Source organism: Cetorhinus maximus, chromosome 7 (assembly GCF_964194155.1).
Source record: "Cetorhinus maximus chromosome 7, sCetMax3.hap1.1, whole genome shotgun sequence".
Taxonomy (NCBI): Eukaryota; Metazoa; Chordata; class Chondrichthyes; order Lamniformes; family Cetorhinidae; genus Cetorhinus; species Cetorhinus maximus.
Window position 1 is genome coordinate 1835746 of NC_135885.1, and position 22153 is coordinate 1857898.

General features: G+C 49.0%; 1 protein-coding gene across 2 annotated transcripts in view; it reads left to right on the forward strand.

The window, feature by feature from the left end:
- The window catches only part of LOC144682522 (uncharacterized), a 43283-nt gene that overhangs the window by 10821 nt on the left and 10309 nt on the right, over positions 1 to 22153 (forward strand). For both annotated transcript variants that reach the window (XM_078544914.1, XM_078544912.1), the window contains exons 2-3: positions 11013 to 11567; positions 21552 to 21781. In XM_078544914.1, coding sequence (XP_078401040.1) covers positions 11167 to 11567; positions 21552 to 21781 — 631 coding nt within the window. In that variant the 5' untranslated portion in view covers positions 11013 to 11166. The remainder of the gene's footprint in view (positions 1 to 11012; positions 11568 to 21551; positions 21782 to 22153) is intronic.

Here is a 22153-nt window from a genome sequence, read left to right on the forward strand (position 1 = left end):
GTTATTGATCCCTCCACCAAGGGGAAAAGTTCCTTCCTGCCCCTCAATTTTATACACCTCAATCATGTCCCCCCTCAACCTCCTCTGCTCCAGGGAAAGCAACCCCAGTCTATCCAATCTCTCCTCATAACTAAAACTCTCCAGCCCAGGCAACATCCTGATAAATCTCTGCACTCTCTCCCGTGCAGTCACATCCTCCCTATAATGCAGATTCCAGAACTGCACACAATACTCTAGTTGTGGCCTAACCAGCGTTTTATACAGTTCCAGCATAACCTCCCTGCTCTTATATTCTATGCCACGGCTAATAAAGACAAGTATCCCATATGCCTTCTTAACCACCTTATCTACCTGTCCCGCTACTTTAAGGGACCGGTGGACATGTACACCAAGGTCCCTCTGATCCTTGGTACTTCCCAGGGTCCTACCATTCATCATGTATTCCCGTGCCTTGTTTGTCCTGCCCAAGTGCATCACCTCACATTTATCCGGATTAAATTGCATTTGCCACTGACCAGCCCATCTGACCAGCCCGTCTATATCCTCCTGTAATCTAAGGCTATCCTCCTCACCATTTACCACCCCACCAATTTTTGTGTCATCCGCGAACTTACTGATCAATCCTCCTACATTCAAGTCTAAATCGTTTATATATATATATATACCACAAACAGCAAGGGACCCAACACCAATCCCTGTGGAACCCCACTGGACACAGGCATCCAGTCACAAAAACACCCCTCGACCATCGCCCTCTACTTCCTGCCACTCAGCCAATTCTGGATCCAATTTGCCAAATTGCCTTGGATCCCATGGGCTCTTGCCTTCGTTATCAGTCTCCCATGTGGGACCTTATCAAAAGCCTTGCTGAAGTCCAAGTAGACTATGTCAAATGCATTGCCTTCATCTACACAACTGGTCACCTCTTCAAAAAATTCAATAAAATTGGTCAGACATGACCTCCCCTTAACAAAACCATGCTGACTATCCTTGATTAATCCCTGGATCTCCAAGTGTAGATTAATTCTGTCCCTCAGAATTGCTTCCAATAGTTTCCCCACCACTGAGGTTAGACTGACTGGCCTGTAGTTCCCTGGTTTATCCCTTCCTCCCTTCTTGAATAATGGTACCACATTGGCTGACCTACAGTCCTTTGGCACCTCTCCTGTGGCCAGAGAGGTATTGAAAATTATTGCCAGTGCCCCTGCTATCTCCTCCCTTGCCTCACTGGGATATATTTCATCTGGGCCTGGAGATTTATCTACTTTTAAGCCTGCCAGACCACTTAGAATCTTCTCCTTTTCTATGCTAATTTCTTTAATTTATATCACAGTCCTTCTGCCTGATTTCCATACCCACATCGTCCCTCTCACTTGTGAACACCGACACAAAGTATTCATTTAGAACCCTACCTATGTCTTCCGGCTCCACACACAAATTACCACTATGGTCCTTAACTAGGGAAAGAGTAGGGCCCAATACTCTACTCTTAATGTGCTTGTAAAATAACTTTGGATTTTCCTTTATTTTACCTGTCAATGTTTCTTCATGCCCCCTTTTTGCTCTCCTAATTTCCTTTTTACATTCCTCCTCTACACATTCTATACTCCTCTAAGGCTTCTTGCTGTTTTGAGCCCTCAGTATCTGCCATAAGCCTCCCTGTTTCTCTTTATCCAATCCTGCATATCCCTCGACATCCAGTGTTCCCTGGATTTGTTGGTCCCATCCTTTATCGTTACTGGAATATGTTGGCCCTGTACTCTCCCTATTTCCTTCTTGAATGAGTCCCACTGCTCTGACGCAGACTTACCTGAAAGTAGCTGCTCCCAGTCCACTCTGGCTACACTGGGCATTCACCTCCACAGGGGTGAGGTTTGTAACCTAGGATATAGCAGCGGGGCCGGGGGGTGTAGTTTTTCACAAGTTATGACTGCACAGAGCATTTGGTGAATTCCTTACAGGCAATTGATGGAAGCAGAGGAATCAGAAATTATAACTCAGGAACAGGAATTGCTGGGAACACTCAGCAGGTCAGGCGAAACACACAGTGATGCTTCTAGTGTGCATCCTGTAAGAAAGACCTGGAGTTGGAGCTGAGATGGGTACCAGGGCCTGTGACATGGTGTGTGAGGTGCAGCATCCGTTCTCTCTGTTTTTCTCATCTGAAAAGCCCATTTATAAGCTTCAACAACCACTTGGCTTCATTGTGTGGGTTTAGAATCTGTGATAACTACACCCTCTGCAAACTCAGCACTAAATAAGCCCTAAAGCTCGTACCAAACACTCCCAGGACAGGTACAGCACAGGGTTAGATACAGAGTAAAGCTCCCTCTACACTGTCCCCATCAAACACTCCCAGGACAGGTACAGCACGGGGTTAGATACAGAGTAAAGCTCCCTCTACACTGTCCCCATCAAACACTCCCACGACAGGTACAGCACGGGGTTAGATACAGAGTAAAGCTCCCTCTACACTGTCCCCATCAAACACTCCCAGGACAGGTATAGCACGGGGTTAGATACAGAGTGAAATTCCCTTTACAGTCAAATTCTCACAGGTATGTGATATTACTCTGTACTCTAAGAAGACCAATCCCAGTTTCCCCTGTTTTTCTCTCTGTCTTTCTCTCTCTAACTGAAGTTCCTCGTTCCTGGTAATATTCCAAGGAAATGATGTCCTCTGCACCCTCTCCAGCGCTGTCACATCCTAAAGTGTGATTCCAGAATGAGGCACTATACTCCATTTGAGGCTGAATTTTATGGAGGTTCATAACTTCCCTGGCTTTTGTAATCTATGCCCTTCCTAATAAAGCCCAGGATTCTGTGTGCTTTATTAACACCTTTCTGAGCTTGTTCTGTCACCTTCAAAGAGTCTCCCTGATGCTGCACCCGCTTAAAAATTCTACCATTTAGTTTATTTTGCCTCTTCTCATCTTTCCTACCAGAATGTACCCCTCCACCTAATCTGCTTTAAATTTCATCTGCAATAATGTCTGCCCGTGATGTCCCTCCTGGAGTAGGTTCCGATCATCCTTTCTGTTTATTACATTTCCAGCTGTCAGATTAAGAGTGTGCAGGGGACACTGTTTAATCAAGAGGATTGACTGGCTGTGGAATTAACGCCTAGAGTAAGATTGTGTCAAGTTTGAAGACGAGGTTTGGTACTTGTTAGAGTAAAGGGGATGAGAGTGGGGTCAGGCTACTATTTGGGGGCGAAACAGCAACATGGGCTGGATGGGACAAATGGCCTTTTTACGTGATGTAATTTCTAACTCCCTGAGGACTAGAGCATGGTGTGGGGGTATGTGTGGGGGTATGTGTGGGGGTATGTGTGGGCGTATGTGTGGGCGTATGTGGGTGAGGGTGATTGAGTTCAGCCTCAAAGCTCATTCGTCTTTCTCTTTACATTAAGGGAAAGCCTTTAGATTTGGAACTAATTCTAAGCGGAGGCGGATATGGGACCTGTACCCCAGTGTGGGTCAGTGTGTGTGGGACCTGTACCCCAGTCAGAGTCAGTGTGTGTGGGACCTGTACCCCAGTGAGAGTCAGTGTGTGTGGGACCTGTACCCCAGTGAGAGTCAGTGTGTGTGGGACCCGTACCCCAGTGAGAGTCAGTGTGTGTGGAACCCGTACCCCAGTGAGGGTCAGTGTGTGTGGGACCTGTACCCCAGTGAGAGTCAGTGTGTGTGGGACCCGTCCGCCAGTGAGGGTCAATGTGTGTGGGACCCGTACCCCAGTGAGTGTCAGTGTGTGTGGAACCCGTACCCTAGTGAGAGTCAGTGTGTGTGGGACCTGGACCCCAGTAAGAGTCAGTGTGTGTGGGACCCGTACCCCAGTGAGAGTCAGTGTGTGTGGGACCTGTACCCCAGTGAGAGTCAGTGTGTGTGGGACCTGTACCCCAGTGAGAGTCAGTGTGTGTAGGACCTGTACCCCAGTGAGAGTCAGTGTGTGTGGTACCCGTACCCCAGTGAGAGTCAATGTGTGGAACCCGTACCCCAGTGAGAGACAGTGTGTGTGGGACCCGTACCCCAGTGAGAGTCAGTGTGTGTGGGACCTGTACCCCAGTGAGAGTCAGTGTGTGTGGGACCCGTACCCCAGTGAGAGTCAGTGTATGTGGGACCTGTACCCCAGTGAGAGTCAGTGTGTGTGGGACCCGTACCCCAGTGAGAGTCAGTGTGTGTGGGACCTGTACCCCAGTGAGAGTCAGTGTGTGTGGGACCTGTACCCCAGTGAGGGTCAGTGTCTGTGGAACCCATACACCAGTGAGGGTCAGTGTGTGTGGGACCCGTACTCCAGTGAGAGTCAGTGTGTGTGGGACCCGTACACCAGTGAGGGTCAGTGTGTGTGGGATCCGTACACCAGTGAGGGTCAGTGTGTGTGGGACCCGTACCCCAGTGAGAGTCAGTGTGTGTGGGACCTGTACCACAGTGAGAGTCAGTGTGTGTGGGACCCGTACGCCAGTGAGAGTCAGTGTGTGTGGGACCCGTACCCCAGTGAGAGTAAGTGTGAGTGGGACCCGTTCCCCAGTGAGAGTCAGTGTGTGTGGGACCTGTACCCCAGTGAGAGTCAGTGTGTGTGGAACCCGTATCCCAGTGAGAGTCAGTGTGTGTGGGACCTGTACCCCAGTGAGAGTCAGTGTGTGTGGGACCTGTACCCCAGTGAGAGTCAGTGTGTGTGGGATCCGTACCCCAGTGAGAGTCAGTGTGTGTGGAACCTGTACCCCAGTGAGAGTCAGTGTGTGTGGTACCCGTACCCCAGTGAGTGTCAGTGTGTGTGGAACCCGTACCCCAGTGAGAGTCAGTGTGTGTGGGACCTGGACCCCAGTAAGAGTCAGTGTGTGTGGGACCCGTACCCCAGAGAGAGTCAGTGTGTGTGGGACCCGTACCCCAGTGAGAGTCAGTGTGTGTGGGACCCGTACGCCAGTGATAGTCAGTGTGTGTGGGACCCGTACCCCAGTGAGAGTAAGTGTGAGTGGGACCCGTACCCCAGTGAGAGTCAGTGTGTGTGGGACCTGTACCCCAGTGAGAGTCAGTGTGTGTGGGACCTGTACCCCAGTGAGAGTCAGTGTGTGTGGGACCTGTACCCCAGTGAGAGTCAGTGTGTGTGGGACCCGTACTCCAGTGAGAGTCAGTGTGTGTGGGACCCGTACCCCAGTGAGAGTCAGTGTGTGTGGAACCTGTACCCCAGTGAGAGTCAGTGTGTGTGGTACCCGTATCCCAGTGAGAGTCAGTGTGTGTGGGACCCGTACCCCAGTGAGGGTCAGTATGTGTGTGGAACCCGTACCCCAGTGAGAGTCAGCATGTGTGGAACCCATACCCCAGTGAGAGTCAGTGTGTGTGGAACCTGTACCCCTTGAGCCCATATCAAAGGAAAATAACCCCAACCTATCCAATCTCTCCTCGTAGCTACACTTTTCTAACCCTGGCAACATTCTTGTAAACCTCCTCTGCACTCTCTCCAGAGCTATTACGTTCTTCCTGTAATGTAGTGACCAGAACTGCACACAATACTCCAGTTGTGGCCTCACCAGTGTTTTATACAATTCCAACATTCTATCCTTACTTTTATATTCTATACCTCTGCCAATGAAGGAGAGCCTTCCATATGCCTTCTTTACAACCTTCTCTACTCGAACTGCTGCCTTCAGGGACCTGTGTACTTGTACGCCAAGATCTCTCACATCATCTACCCCTCTTAGTATATTCCCATTTATTGTGTAATCCCTGTAACTGTTTGACCTCCCTAAATGTATGACCTCACACTTCTCTATGTTAAAATCCATCTGCGACTTTACCGTCCACTCCACCAACCCATCTATATCGTTTTGGAGATTATGGCTATCCTCTACACTATCCACTACTCGGCCAATCTTTGTGTCATTTGCAAATTTCCCAATCGTGCCCCCCACATTCACGTCCAAATCGTTAATATATAACACAAACAGCAAGGATCCCAACGCCGAGCCCTGTGGAACACCACTTGAAACAACTTTCCATTCGCAAGGGCATCCATCGACCATTACCCTTTGTTTCCTGTTACAAAGCCAACCTTTTATCCAGTTTGCCACATTACCCTGAATCCCATGGGCTTTTACTTTCCTGACCAATCTGCCATGTGGGACCTTGTCAAATGCCTTGCTAAAATCCATGTACACAACATCCACTGCACTACCTTCATCAACCCTTCTTGTCACTTCCTCAACGAATTCAATCAAATTTGTGAGGCAAGACCTTCCTTTAACAAATCCATGCTGACCATCCCTGACTAGTCCATGCCTTTCCACATGACAGTTAATCCTATCTCTCAGGATTGATTCTACTAATTTGCTCACCATCGATGTAAGACTAACTGGCCTATAATGGTTTGGCATTTCCTTTGATCCCTTTTTAAACAATGGAACTACGTTTGCATTTCTCCAGTCCTCCGGTACCTCCCCTGTATCTAGTGAAGATTGGAAAATCATCCTCAGAGCATCTGCTATCTCCTCCCTGACTTCCTTCAGCAGCCTCGGGAACAATCCATCTGGCCCTGGTGACTTATCAACTTTCAGGGATTTCAACCCTTCGAGTACTTCCTCTTTCTTTATGACTATCCCGTCCAATATCTCGCAGTGTTCCTCCTGGACTACTATATCTACATCCTCCCTTTCCTTTGTAAACACGGAGACAAAATATTCATTCAAAACCCTTCCCACAGCCTCTGCATCTACACACAAGTTTCCATCTTCATCTCTGATAGGTCCCACTTTTTCCTTAACTAACCTTTTAGCATTAATGTATTGGTAAAACATCTTTGGGTTATTTTTAACTTTACTTGCTAATCTTTTTTTATGCCCTCTCTTTGATTTCCTTATTTCCTTTTTTACTTCATCCCTGCACTTCCTATATCCGTCTAGGCTATCTGCAGTGCTTAGTTCTTTGTGCCTATCGTACGCTTTCTTTTTCTGTTTGATCTTCCCCTGTATTCCTCTAGACAACCGGGGAGGTCTAGATTTGGCAGTACCACTCTTATTTTTGTAGGGGACATGTTTACTTTGAACAATTAGGATCTCGCTTTTTAGTGCTTCCCACTGGTTTTCCATTGTTTTATCCTCCAGCAGTGCTGTCCAGTCCACCTCAGCCAAGTCCCTTCTCATTTCTGCAAAATTTGCCTTCCCCCACTTCAAGACTTTTATTCCTGCCTTATCTCTGTCCTTTTCCATGGTAATGCTAAATCTAACTGAATTGTGATCACTGTCCCCGATATGGTCGCCAACTGTCACTTCACCCACTTGCCCTTCTTTGTTCCCCAAGACTAGGTTTAGAATTGCATCTCCTCTCGTTGGGTTTGTCACTAATTGGTTGAAAAGATTTTCCTGGACACACTGCATGAATTTTTCTCCTTCAGTGCCCCTTATATTGTTTGAATCCCAGTTGATATTAGGATAGTTGAAGTCTCCGACTATTATTGCCCTCTTGTTCTTACAAGCAGAAATTTGTCTACATATTTGTTCTTCTATCTCCCTTTCACTATTTGGGGGTCTGTAGTATACTCCCAGTAGTGTGACTGCCCCTTTCTTATTTCTAAACTCAGTCCATAAAGCCTTGTTTGTTGACCCATTTATTATATCATCCCTTCTCACAACTGGAACTGATTTTTTAACCATTAGTGCTACCCCCCCTCCTTTTTTATCTCCTACTCTATCGTGTCTGAAGACTCTATAACCAGGGATATTAAGCTGCCAGTTGTGTCCCTCCTTTAGCCAGGTCTCTGTTATAGCAATGACATCCTGCTGCCATGTGTCGACCTGTGCCCTTAACTCCTCTACCTTGTTTGTAATACTCCTTGCATTGAAGTATAAACAGTTTAACCCCGTCAATTTCCCTTGCTGGACACTTTTTAAACTTTGCTTCTCCTGTAACTCCATGTCTATCACAACGTCCCTAGCTAATGTTCTACCTCCATTTTTCTGATCTGAATCTGACCTACCTGATCCTACTCCTGGGATCCCATCCTCCTCCCACACTAATTTAAATACTCCCCAACAGAACTAGCAAAAGCCCCACAAGGACACTGGTCCCAGCTCTGCCTGGGTGCAGCCCGTCCGGTTTGTACAGGTCCCACCTTCCCCAGAACCGGTCCCAGTGCCTCAAGAATCTGAATCCCTCCCGGTTACACCACCTCTCCAGCACGTGTTCATTTGGTCTATCCTCTTATTCCTGCTCTCACTAGCACGTGGAACTGGGAGTAATCCTGAGATTACTACATTTGAGGTCCTGCATTTTAATTTACCTCCTAACTTCCTGTACTGAGTTTGCAGGTCCTCATCCCTTAGTTTCCCTATGTCGTTGGTACCAATGTGTACCACGACCACTGGCTGTTTACCTTCCCTCCCCAGAATGTCCTGCAGCCGCTCCGTGACATCCTGGACCCTGGCACCAGGGAGGCAACATCCCATCCTTGATTCACGTTTGCGGCCACAGAAGCGTCTGTCTGTGCCCCTAACTAGTGAATCCCCTATCACTATAGCCCTGCCACTTGTTTTCCTCCCGCCCCTCTGAGCAGCAGAGCCACCCACGGTGCCGTGAACTTGGCTGTTGCCTCAGCCTACAATCGATTACTGAGACGAGCTTTATATTGCAGATTTATTCACTGCAGTGGTGGGATTGGAACCCATGTTCCCAGAGCAATAGCCTGGGCCTCTGGATTACTAGTGCAGTGACATTACCATTACACCACCGTCTCTTCAGTATCTGAGGAGTCGCGAATGGTGCTGAACATTGTGCAATCATCAGCGAACATCCCCACTTCTGACCTTATGATGGAAGCAAGGTTATTGATGAAGCAGCTGAAGATGGTTGGGCCGAGCACACTACCCTGAGGAACTCCTGCAGTGATGGCCTGGAACTGAGATGACTGACCTCCAACAACCACAACCATCTTCCTTTGTGCTCGGTATGACTCCAACCAGCGGAGTTTTCCCCCTGATTCCCATTGACTCCAGTTTTGCTAGGGCTCCTTGATGCCACACTCGGTCAAATGCAGCCTTGATGTCAAGGGCAGTCACTCTCACCTCACCTCGGGAGTTCAGCTCTTTTGTCTATGATTGGACTATGGCTGTAATGAGGTCAGGAGTTGAGTAGATGTGGCACAACCCAAACTGACCATCAACATAAAGGATGCAGCTTGATATTGAAAAGTCATTGAACTTCAATTTGAGTGAATTGCAGTCATTTGATTGAGAGACAACTCCTGTGTCATTGTAATTTTCCTCAAGTCTATCCACCGATGCAGTGACTGAGTCTGAGTAATCCTGGGCGTGCCAATGATAAACGGTAACTCGTTTGGGCTAGAGTGTTTTCATAGTCTTACATCAGCCCAGTATGACTAAGAGTAGGAGCAAGATTGCTGGCTGATTCACACTCTCTCCCCCTCCCCTCTGCAACACTGTTGGAGGGTCAGTACTGAGGGAACACTGCACTTTGGGAGGGTCAGTATTGAGGAGCACTGCACTGTCAGAGGGTCAGTACTGAGGGACTGGGGCACTGTTGGAGGGTCAATACTGAGGGAGTGCTGCACTGTCAGAGGGTCAGTACTGAGGGAGTGCTGCACTGTCAGAGGGTTAGCACTAAGGGAGTGCTGGACTGTCAGAGGGTCAGTACTGAGGGAGTGCTGCACTGTCAGAGGGTCAGTACTGAGGGAGCACTGCACTGTCAGAGGGTCAATACTGAGGGAGTGCTGCACTGTCAGAGGGTCAGTACTGAGGGAGTGCTGCACTGTCAGAGGGTCAGTACTGAGGGAGTGCTGCACTGTCAGAGGGTCAGTACTGAGGGAGTGCCGCACTGTCAGAGGGTCAGTACTGAGGGAGTGCCGCACTGTCAGAGGGTCAGTACTGAGGGAGTGCTCCGCTGCTAGGGTCTGTCTTTTCAGATGAGATGTCAAACTGAAATGATGCCGACCTGAAAGATCCCATGGGCACTATTGCAAGAAGAATGGGATAGTTGCCCCGTGGTTCCCTGGTGAGTATTTATGGGATAGTTGCCCCGTGGTTCTCTGGTGAGTATTTATGGGATAGTTGCCCCGTGGTTCTCTGGTGAGTATTTATGGGATAGTTGCTCCGTGGTTCCCTGGTGAGTATTTATGGGATAGATGCTCCGTGGTTCCCTGGTGAGTATTTATGGGATAGTTGCTCCGTGGTTCTCTGGTGAGTATTTATGGGATAGTTGCCCCGTGGTTCCCTGGTGAGTATTTATGGGATAGTTGCTCCGTGGTTCTCTGGTGAGTATTTATGGGATAGTTGCCCCGTGGTTCTCTGGTGAGTATTTATGGGATAGTTGCTCCGTGGTTCCCTGGTGAGTATTTATGGGATAGTTGCTCCGTGGTTCCCTGGTGAGTATTTATGGAATAGTTGCCCCGTGGTTCCCTGGTGAGCATTTATGGGATAGTTGCCCCGTGGTTCCCTGGTGAGTATTTATGGGATAGTTGCCCCGTGGTTCCCTGGTGAGTATTTATGGGATAGTTGCCCCGTGGTTCCCTGGTGAGTATTTATGGGATAGTTGCTCCGTGGTTCCCTGGTGAGTATTTATGGGATAGTTGCTCCGTGGTTCCCTGGTGAGTATTTATGGGATAGTTGCTCCGTGGTTCCCTGGTGAGTATTTATGGGATAGTTGCTCCGTGGTTCCCTGGTGAGTATTTATGGGATAGTTGCCCCGTGGTTCCCTGGTGAGTATTTATGGGATAGTTGCTCCGTGGTTCCCTGGTGAGTATTTATGGGATAGTTGCTCCGTGGTTCCCTGGTGAGTATTTATCCCTCAATTAAATTTAGAAAACTGACCATCTGATCATTAGCAGATTGTTTTTTGTGGGAGCTTGCTGTGCATAAATTGGCTTCTGCATTTCCTCCAATACAACTGATGATATGCCAAAATACTTCATTGGCTTGTGAAGCACTTAGGGAATTCCTGAGGATGTGCAGGTGCTATAGAAATGCAAGTTCTTTCTCCATGTGACTTTTGCCCTCTCTCTCTGTGCAGGTTCTCACATGCCGTGACATACCTGTACTGCAGTTGCAAACCAGCCAAGCTCAGGGAATTCCAGCTGTACTTACTTGGCATAGGCACAGCCACACCTGTTCCGGAGTCCAGCATGAATGAACTGCAGCACTGGGAGTGTGGAAAGGATTGAGAGATGACTCAGAGCCGGCTCCAGGGGAAGCGATTCTACTGTCGGGAATGGGCTTTGCGCAAGTTGCAGCACTGTCTGGACTGCTGTCCGAGCAGTCGGAGCAGTGGCATCCTGGTCACCGGGGGTCCGGGCAGTGGCAAGACCGCCTTGTTCAGTGAGGTGCTATGGCCAGTGTCTGAGCATGGCCAGAGGTTTGACCTGTCCATCCGGACTGTGGGACACCACTTCTGTCAGGCGCAGGACATGCGGACCCTGTCAGTCAGTGCCTTCATCCTGAGCCTGGTGCAGCAGATTAAGAGGTGCCCGTTGGTACATGGTTACAGTGAGAAACTGCGGGAGGTGTCAGTGCAGGCAGTACTGGAACCCAGCGAGTGTGAGAGGAACCCAGATGAAACGTTCAAAAGGTAACACAGATAAAAACCCCAGTTAATGTTTTGGAGCTTTGTTGCAATTTTCTGTTATTGAAGTTGCTAAGATTCAGAACAAGGAACAATAACATTAAAATGGGAGCCAGGCCGTTCAGAGTGATGTCAAGAAGCACTTCACACAAAGAGGATGGGAAATCTGGAACTCTGTCCCCACAGAAAGCTGCTGAGGTTGGGGCTCAGTTAGAAATTTCAAAGCTGATAGACTTCTCTTGGCTCAGGTTATTGAGGGTTATGGAACAAAGCAAGATGGAATTGAGATGCAGGTCAGACGCCAAAACCTAACTGAATGGCAGTGCAGGCTAGATGGGCTGAATGGTCCCCTATGATTATGTTCTACAGTGATCCTGCACCATATTCAAACAAGTTATGTCTCTGTTGGGTAGTGTTAACTCTGTGCTGGAGTGTAGCTGAGCTCCCAGCCAGTTGCTTCTAGTATCAAGTCAGAAATAGGAATCAAATGTGTCCAGCTTCGATAATCCATGGATTTACCATCTTCAGAATACTTGAAACTCCTTGGCCGCTGTCGGAGGATGAACAGGACTGTTCACAAGCTTGCTGTCATATTTGACCCCAAGATGAGATTTTGATCACATACCTGAGCAATCATTAACATGGCCCGACTTCTAACATTGTAACATCGCCCGACTTCTAACATTGTAACATCGCCCGACTTCTAACATTGTAACATCGCCCGACTTCTAACACTGTAACATCGCCCGACTTCTAACATTGTAACATCGCCCGACTTCTAACACCGTAACATCGCCCGACTTCTAACACTGTAACATCGCCCGACTTCTAACACTGTAACATCGCCTGACTTCTAACATTGTAACATCGCCCGACTTCTAACATTGTAACATCGCCCGACTTCTAACATTGTAACATCGCCCGACTTCTAACACTGTAACACCGCCCGACTTCTAACACTGTAACATCGCCCGACTTCTAACATTGTAACATCGCCCGACTTCTAACATTGTAACATCGCCCGACTTCTAACACTGTAACATCGCCCGACTTCTAACACTGTAACATCGCCCGACTTCTAACACTGTAACATCGCCCGACTTCTAACACCGTAACATCGCCCGACTTCTAATATTGTAACATCGCCCGACTTCTAATATTGTAACATCGCCCGACTTCTAACATTGTAACATCGCCCGACTTCTAACATTGTAACATCGCCCGACTTCTAACATTGTAACATCGCCCGACTTCTAACACTGTAACATCGCCCGACTTCTAACATTGTAACATCGCCCGACTTCTAACACTGTAACATCGCCCGACTTCTAACACTGTAACATCGCCCGACTTCTAACATTGTAACATCGCCCGACTTCTAACACTGTAACATCGCCCGACTTCGAACACTGTAACATCGCCCGACTTCTAACAGTGTAACATCGCCCGACTTCTAACAGTGTAACATCGCCCGACTTCGAACACAGTAACATCGCCCGACTTCTAACACTGTAACATCGCCCGACTTCTAACACTGTAACATCGCCCGACTTCGAACACTGTAACATCGCCCGACTTCGAACACTGTAACATCGCCCGACTTCTAACATTGTAACATCGCCCGACTTCTAACACTGTAACACCGCCCGACTTCGAACACTGTAACATCGCCCGACTTCGAACACTGTAACATCGCCCGACTTCTAACAGTGTAACATCGCCCGACTTCTAACAGTGTAACATCGCCCGACTTCGAACACAGTAACATCGCCCGACTTCTAACAGTGTAACATCGCCCGACTTCTAACAGTGTAACATCACCCGACTTCGAACACAGTAACATCGCCCGACTTCTAACACTGTAACATCGCCCGACTTCTAACACTGTAACATCGCCCGACTTCTAACACTGTAACATCGCCCGACTTCGAACACTGTAACATCGCCCGACTTCTAACATTGTAACATCGCCCGACTTCTAACACTGTAACACCGCCCGACTTCTAACACTGTAACATCGCCCGACTTCGAACACTGTAACATCGCCCGACTTCTAACAGTGTAACATCGCCCGACTTCTAACAGTGTAACATCGCCCGACTTCGAACACAGTAACATCGCCCGACTTCTAACACTGTAACATCGCCCGACTTCTAACACTGTAACATCGCCCGACTTCTAACATTGTAACATCGCCCGACTTCTAACATTGTAACATCGCCCGACTTCTAACATTGTAACATCGCCCGACTTCGAACACCGTAACATCGCCCGACTTCTAACACCGTAACATCGCCCGACTTCTAACACCGTAACATCGCCCGACTTCTAACACCGTAACATCGCCCGACTTCTAACATTGTAACATCGCCCGACTTCTAACATTGTAACATCGCCCGACTTCTAACACTGTAACATCGCCCGACTTCTAACACTGTAACATCGCCCGACTTCTAACACTGTAACATCGCCCGACTTCTAACATTGTAACATCGCCCGACTTCTAACATTGTAACATCGCCCGACTTCTAACACTGTAACATCGCCCGACTTCTAACATTGTAACATCGCCCGACTTCTAACATTGTAACATCGCCCGACTTCTAACATTGTAACATCGCCCGACTTCTAACATTGTAACATCGCCCGACTTCTAACATTGTAACATCGCCCGACTTCTAACACCGTAACATCGCCCGACTTCTAACACCGTAACATCGCCCGACTTCTAACACCGTAACATCGCCCGACTTCTAACACCGTAACATCGCCCGACTCTAACACCGTAACATCGCCCGACTTCTAACGTCGTAACATCGCCCGACTTCTAACGTTGTAACATGGCCCGACTTCTAACGTTGTAACATGGCCCGACTTCTAACGTTGTAACATGGCCCGACTTCTAACGTTGTAACATCGCCCGACTTCTAACGTTGTAACATCGCCCGACTTCTAACGTTGTAACATCGCCCGACTTCTAACGTTGTAACATCGCCCGACTTCTAACACTGTAACATCGCCCGACTTCGAACACTGTAACATCGCCCGACTTCGAACACTGTAACATCGCCCGACTTCTAACACTGTAACATCGCCCGACTTCGAACACTGTAACATCGCCCGACTTCTAACAGTGTAACATCGCCCGACTTCGAACACTGTAACACGGCCCGACTTCGAACACTGTAACATCGCCCGACTTCGAACACTGTAACATCGCCCGACTTCTAACAGTGTAACATCGCCCGACTTCTAACACTGTAACATCGCCCGACTTCGAACACAGTAACATCGCCCGACTTCTAACACTGTAACATCGCCCGACTTCTAACACTGTAACATCGCCCGACTTCTAACACTGTAACACCGCCCGACTTCTAACACTGTAACATCGCCCGACTTCGAACACTGTAACATCGCCCGACTTCTAACACTGTAACATCGCCCGACTTCTAACAGTGTAACATCGCCCGACTTCGAACACAGTAACATCGCCCGACTTCTAACACTGTAACATCGCCCGACTTCTAACACCGTAACATCGCCCGACTTCTAACATTGTAACATCGCCCGACTTCTAACATTGTAACATCGCCCGACTTCTAACATTGTAACATCGCCCGACTTCTAACATTGTAACATCGCCCGACTTCGAACACCGTAACATCGCCCGACTTCTAACACCGTAACGTCGCCCGACATCTAACACCGTAACGTCGCCCGACATCTAACACCGTAACGTCGCCCGACTTCTAACACCGTAACGTCGCCCGACTTCTAACATTGTAACGTCGCCCGACTTCTAACATTGTAACATCGCCCGACTTCTAACACTGTAACATCGCCCGACTTCTAACACTGTAACATCGCCCGACTTCTAACACTGTAACATCGCCCGACTTCTAACACTGTAACATCGCCCGACTTCTAACATTGTAACATCGCCCGACTTCTAACATTGTAACATCGCCCGACTTCTAACACCGTAACATCGCCCGACTTCTAACACCGTAACATCGCCCGACTTCTAACGTTGTAACATGGCCCGACTTCTAACGTTGTAACATGGCCCGACTTCTAACGTTGTAACACGGCCCGACTTCTAACGTTGTAACACCGCCCGACTTCTAACGTTGTAACACCGCCCGACTTCTAACGCTGTAACATCGCCCGACTTCTAACACTGTAACATCGCCCGCCTTCTAACACTGTAACACCGCCCGACTTCTAACACTGTAACATCGCCCGACTTCTAACACTGTAACATCGCCCGACTTCTAACACTGTAACATCGCCCGACTTCACCTGCCGCATGTGCTGCTGCTGAAACTCTCATTCATGCCTTTGTTACCTCCAGATTTCAGCACTTTTGAGGCTGGATCCCTATCTCCCGCCCTCCCTAATTTTCTACTCATCCAAAATTCTGCTGCCCATGTCCTAACTCACACCAGCTCCCATTTCCCTTTCACCCCCCCCACCCCTGTGCTCACAGACCTATGTTGGCTCCCAGTCCAGCAACGCCTCGATTTCAGGATTCTCATCCTCCTTTTCAAATCCTTCTATGGACTCATCCCCCTCAGTCTTGGGGAAAGGGGCATCCCCCTCAGTCTTGGGGAAAGGGGCATCCCCGCTCAGTCTGGGGGGGGTCCCCACTCAGTCTAGGGGAGGGGTGGTGGTCTCTATTCAGACTGGGGGAAGGGGGTGTGTTCACCCTTGGTGGGAAGGGCTCTGTCTTTGCTCATTCTCAGCGCTCTGCTCTCCTGCTGACCTTGTTCTCGGTTTTGATCATTCCTGTCCCCTTTGGTTTCTGTCAGATTCTTACTGAGTTAGGGGAAGGTCAGATTTAATGGAACATTCAGGTATTGGACACTGACCGAACAGAAGCGATGTTTTCACAGTTTAAACGAATCCCAACACCTGCTGTCCGGGTTTAAAACTGGGTGTATGAGTTGGGATGTGTTCAGAATGAGTGCTGAGTCACAGTTTGTCAAGGTGTGTTAATCAGGCTAGAAAAACCAGTCTCTATCTCAGAGAAGGTATGTGGTGGTGAGTGTGTGAGATTGTTACACACTCAATGGTGTTACTCCTGGGAGCAGTGCTGGAACACAGAGTGCAGAGTGCCCTCTTGCACGCTCCACTTTCTTCCTCTCCTGTGGGTCTCCAGCTCCTATATCAAGGGATAGAGCTTCATTTAGACCCCAAACCTCACCTGGCAGCAACTCCAGTAGGGTAAAGCAATTACTTTTAAAGTATCCACACTGTCATAATGTATAAAATAGCTCAGTCAAACCTGTGCACAGCAATCTCCCACGGACATCAGTAAGGTGAAATTCCAGATTATATAGAAGGTTTGATGAGGACAGAGTAGCGGGAGCTTTACTCTGTATCTAACCCCAGCCTGTGCCTGTCCTGGGAGTGTTTGATGGGGACAGTGTAGAGGAAGTTTTATTCTGTATCTAACCCCGTGCTGTACCTGCCCTGGGAGTGTTTGATGGGGACAGTGTAGAGGGAGCTTTACTCTGTATCTAACCCCGTGCTGTACCTGTCCTGTGAGAGGTGGAGTAGCCTCTGCAGAGCATGATCCTGTATAAGTTGAACACAGGGTAGGAATGTGAGGAATGTGAAGTCTGACTGTTGGGGACATTCCAGTGTTAGATAATTCTGATACTTGCTTTGTGCTCAGGGGATTTACTTGTTTGAACAAGTCTAACCAGTGACTCGTTCCTTTCCCCAGCCACTGTCCACCTAGTGTCGGCCAGTTGCACACAGTGGTAAAGGTTTACATCAATCCTCTCTCCACATACAGACACCTCGCGCACAACCCCTTGTGCTGCCTGTCACTCAGTTGTATCTGGAAGTGAGAGTGGAATTGGACATGAGCCTGTGATTGCAGTGAGCCTCAGTGCCTGGATCCCTCGGTGATCTGAATGTGTATTGGAGCAGTGTAGCTGTTGCACACTCACCCTTCATATACCAATGAATCATGTAACTGCCTCCTGTGTCTTCTCTCTGTTACTAGGACTGCATGTACTTATCACCGCCTCTGTCTCTGCCTCTGCTCCTCTTTGCTGAATCTCTTATCCATACATTTGTTATCTCCAGTTTCCTGTATTCCCAAACCTTCCAGGCTGACCTCCCACATCATACCCTCCAGAAACTCATCCAAAACCTACTGGCCATTCCCAGACTGGCATCAAGTCCCATTCACCCATCACCACCTGTGTCACTGGCTCCCAGTTCAGCAACTCCTCCATTTCAAAATTCTGCTTTGGAATCCCTCCCAGGGTCTCGCCCCCTCCCTATCCCTGTAACCTCCTCCAGACCCCACACCCCTCCCTATCTCTGTAACCTCCTCCAGACCCTACACCCCTCCCTATCTCTGTAACCTCCTCCAGCCCCTACACCCCTCCCTATCCCTGTAACCTCCTCCAGACCCTACACCCCTCCCTATCTCTGTAACCTCCTCCAGACCCCACACGCCTCCCTATCTCTGTAACCTCCTCCAGACCCTACACCCCTCCCTATCCCTGTAACCTCCTCCAGACCCTACACCCCTCCCTATCTCTGTAACCTCCTCCAGACCCTACACCCCTCCCTATCTCTGTAACTTCCTCCAGACCCTACACCCCTCCCTATCTCTGTAACCTCCTCCACCCCTACAACCCTCCCTATCTCTGTAACCTCCTCCAGACCCTACACCCCTCCCTATCTCTGTAACCTCCTCCAGCCCCTACACCCTCCCTATCTCTGTAACCTCCACCAGCCCCTACACCCCTCCCTATCTCTGTAACCTCCTCCAGCCCCTACACCCCTCCCTATCTCTGTAACCTCCTCCAGCCCCTACACCCCTCCCTATCTCTATAACCTCCTCCAGCCCCGACAACCCTCCCTATCTCTGTAACCTCCTCCAGCCCCTACGCCACTCCCTATCTCTGTAACCTCCTCCAGCCCCTACACCCCTCCCTATCCCTGTAACCTCCTCCAGACCCTACACCCCTCCCTATCTCTGTAACCACCTCCAGACCCTACACCCCTCCCTATCCCTGTAACCTCCTCCAGCCCCTACACCCCTCCCTATCTCTGTAACCTCCCCCAGACCCTACACCCCTCCCTATCTCTGTAACCTCCTCCAGACCCTACACCCCTCCCTATCTGTAACCTCCTCCAGTCCCTACATCCCTCCCTATCCCTGTAACCTCCTCCAGACCCTACACCCCTCCCTATCTCTGTAACCTCCTCCAGACCCTACACCCCTCCCTATCACTGTAACCTCCTCCAGCCCCTACACCCTCCCTATCTCTGTAACCTCCTCCAGCCCCTATAACCCTCCCTATCTCTGTAACCTCCTCCAGCCCCTACACCCCTCCCTATCTCTGTAACTTCCTCCAGCCCCTACAACCCTCCCTATCTCTATAACCTCCTCCAGCCCCTATAAACCTCCCTATCCCTGTAACCTCCTCCAGCCCCTATAACCCTCCCTATCTCTGTAACCTCCTCCAGACTCTATAACCCTCCCTATCTCTGTAACCTCCTCCAGCCCCTATAACCCTCCCTATCCCTGTAACCTCCTCCAGCCCCTATAACCCTCCGGATCCCTGTAACTTCCTCCAGCCCCTACACCCCTCCCTATCCCTGTAACCTCCTCCAGCCCCTATAACCCTCCCTATCCCTGTAACCTCCTCCAGCCCCTACACCCCTCCCTATCTCTGTAACCTCCTCCAGCCTCTACAGCCCTCCCTATCTCTGTAACCTCCTCCAGACCCTACATCCTCGCTATCTCTGTAACCTCCTCCAGCCCATAGAACCCTCCCTATCTCTGTAACTTCCTCCAGCCCCTACAACCCTCCCTATCTCTGTAACCTCCTCCAACCCCCTACAACCCTCCCTATTTCTGTAACCTTCTCCAGCCCCGACAACTCTCCCTATCTCTGTAATCTCCTCCAGCCCCTACAACCCTCCCTATCTCTGTAACCTCCTCCAGCCCCTACAACCCTCCCTATCTCTGTAACCTCCTCCATCCCCTACAACCCTCCCTATCTCTGTAACCTCCTCCATCCCCTACAACCCTCCCTATCTCTGTAACCTCCTCCATCCCCTACAACCCTCCCTATCTCTGTAACCTCCTCCAGCCCCTACAACCCTTCCCTATCTCTGTAACCTCCTCCATCCCCTACAACACTCCATATTCTGTAACCTCCTCCAGCCCCTACAACCCTCCTCCTCGCTGTCCCAGTGTAACCCCCATTTCTCTCACTCTACTCCCTGCAGCACTGGTCTTCATGCGTTCAACCCACACACTGATTTACCTGTCTAAAGTCCACTGGTTTAGTCAAGTCTTTAGTCACCCTCCTGATTTCTTCTAAAGAAGGCAAAGGCACATGGGATACAGGGTAAATTTGATAAGGTGGATTCAAAATTGGCTTAGTTGTAGGAGGCAGAGGGTGATGACAAAAGAAAAACAGAATTACCTGGAAAAACTCAGCAGGTCTGGCAGCATCGGCGGAGAAGAAAAGAGTTGACGTTTCGAGTCCTCATGACCCTTCAGCAGAACTGAATAAAGTTAGGAGAGGGGTGAAATATAAGCTCCACTCCTAACTTTACTCAGTTCTGCTGAAGGGTCATGAGGACTCGAAATGTCAACTCTTTTCTTCTCCGCCGATGCTGCTAGACCTGCTGGGTTTTTCCAGGTAATTCTGTTGTGTTTTGGATTTCCAGCATCCGAAGTAGTTTTTTGTTTTTATCTCTGTGATGACAGAAGGCTGCTTTAGTGACTGGAAGCCAGTGTCCAGTGGCGTACCACAGGGATCTGTGCTGGGTCCCCTATTATTTGTCATTTATATAAACGACATAGATGACTATGTGGGAGGTAGGATTAGTAAGTTTGCAGATGACACAAAGATTGGCCGGGTGGTTAACAGTGAGGTTGAGTGTCTTGGGCTACAGGGAGATATAGATGGGATGGTCAAATGGGCAGATAAATCGTAGATGGAATTTAACCCTGAAAAGTGTGAGGTGATACACTTTGGAAGGAGTAATTTGACAAGGAAGTATTCAGTGAATGGCATGACACTAGGAAGTTCTGAGGAACAAAGGGACCTTGGCGTGTGTGTCCATAGATCTCTGAAGGCGGAGGGGCATGTTAGTGGGGTGGTGAAAAAGGCATATGGGACACTTGGCTTTATTAATTGAGGCATAGATTACAAAAGTAGGGAGGTCATGTTGGAGTTGTATAGAGCCTTGGTGAGGCCACAGCTGGAGTACTCTGTGCAGTTCTGGTCGCCACATTATAGGAAGGATATGATTGCACTGGAGGGAGTGCAGAGGAGATTCACCAGGATGTTGCCTGGGATGAAACATTTAAGTTATGAAGAGAGGTTGGATAGACTTGGGTTGTTTTCGTTGGAGCAGAGAAGACTGAGGGGAGACCTGATGGAGGTGTACAAGATTATGAGGGGCATGGACAGGGTGGATAGAGAGCAGCTGTTCCCCTTAGTTGAAGGGTCAGTCACAAGGGGACATAAGTTCAAGGTGAGGGGCAGGAGGTTTAGGGGGGATGTGAGGAAAAGCTTTTTTACCCAGAGGGTGGTGACGGTCTGGAATGCGCTGCCTGGGAGGGTGGTGGAGGCGGGTTGCCTCACATCCTTTAAAAAGTACCTGGATGAGCACTTGGCACGTCATAACATTCAAGGCAATGGGCCAAGTGCTGGTAAATGGGATTAGGTAGGCAGGTCAGGTGTTTCTCATGTGTGGGTGCAGACTCGATGGGCTGAAGGGCCTCTTTTGCACTGTGTGATTCTGTGATTCTGTTCCTTTGCTCTTTGTGTAGGGTTTCCTTGCCTGTGTGTGCGAGATGTTTATATATTGTTGAGAGCTGGACAAGGGGGAGGAGCCATTCTGCGTCTCTCAACAAGAAAACCATTTCTGACATGCTGACATAAAAAGAGAAACCATTGACTTGGACTAACTTACATTTGCCTTTGTTTGATGCAGGGCTGTCCTCCTGCCTCTCCTGGACATTCAGCCACCATCACAGAATCTTCTGCTGCTTGTGGATTCCACTGACGAAGGTGAAATCTTCAAAGATGCCGACTGGAAACCTTCTGCAAAGAGCGGGACCATTGCCGAACTTCTGTCCAATCACCACGAGCTCTTCCCATCCTGGTTATTGCTGCTTTGTTCAGCTCGGAAACAAAACCAAGTGGTCAGCAGAATGTTTACAGGTAAGAATGGTTAAGGGGAAATTTAATCGAGGTGTTCAAAATGACTAAATGTTTTATTAGAGTCAATAAGGAGAAAGTGTTTCCAGTGGCGGGAGGATCAGTAACCAGAGGGACACAGATTGAAGAGAATCGGGAAAAGCCAGAGAGGGAGATGAGGGGAATTTTTTTATATACAGTGAGCTGCTGTGATCTGAAGGGCAGTGGAAGCAGATTCAATAGGAACTTTTAAAAGGGAATTGGATAAATATACGAAAGGGAGAAATTTGCAGGGCTATGGGGTAAAGAGCAGGGGAGTGGGACAAATCGGATTAACTCTTTCAAAGACCTAGCAGACACAGTGGCCTCTTTTTCTCAAAGCTATTGCGACTCGAG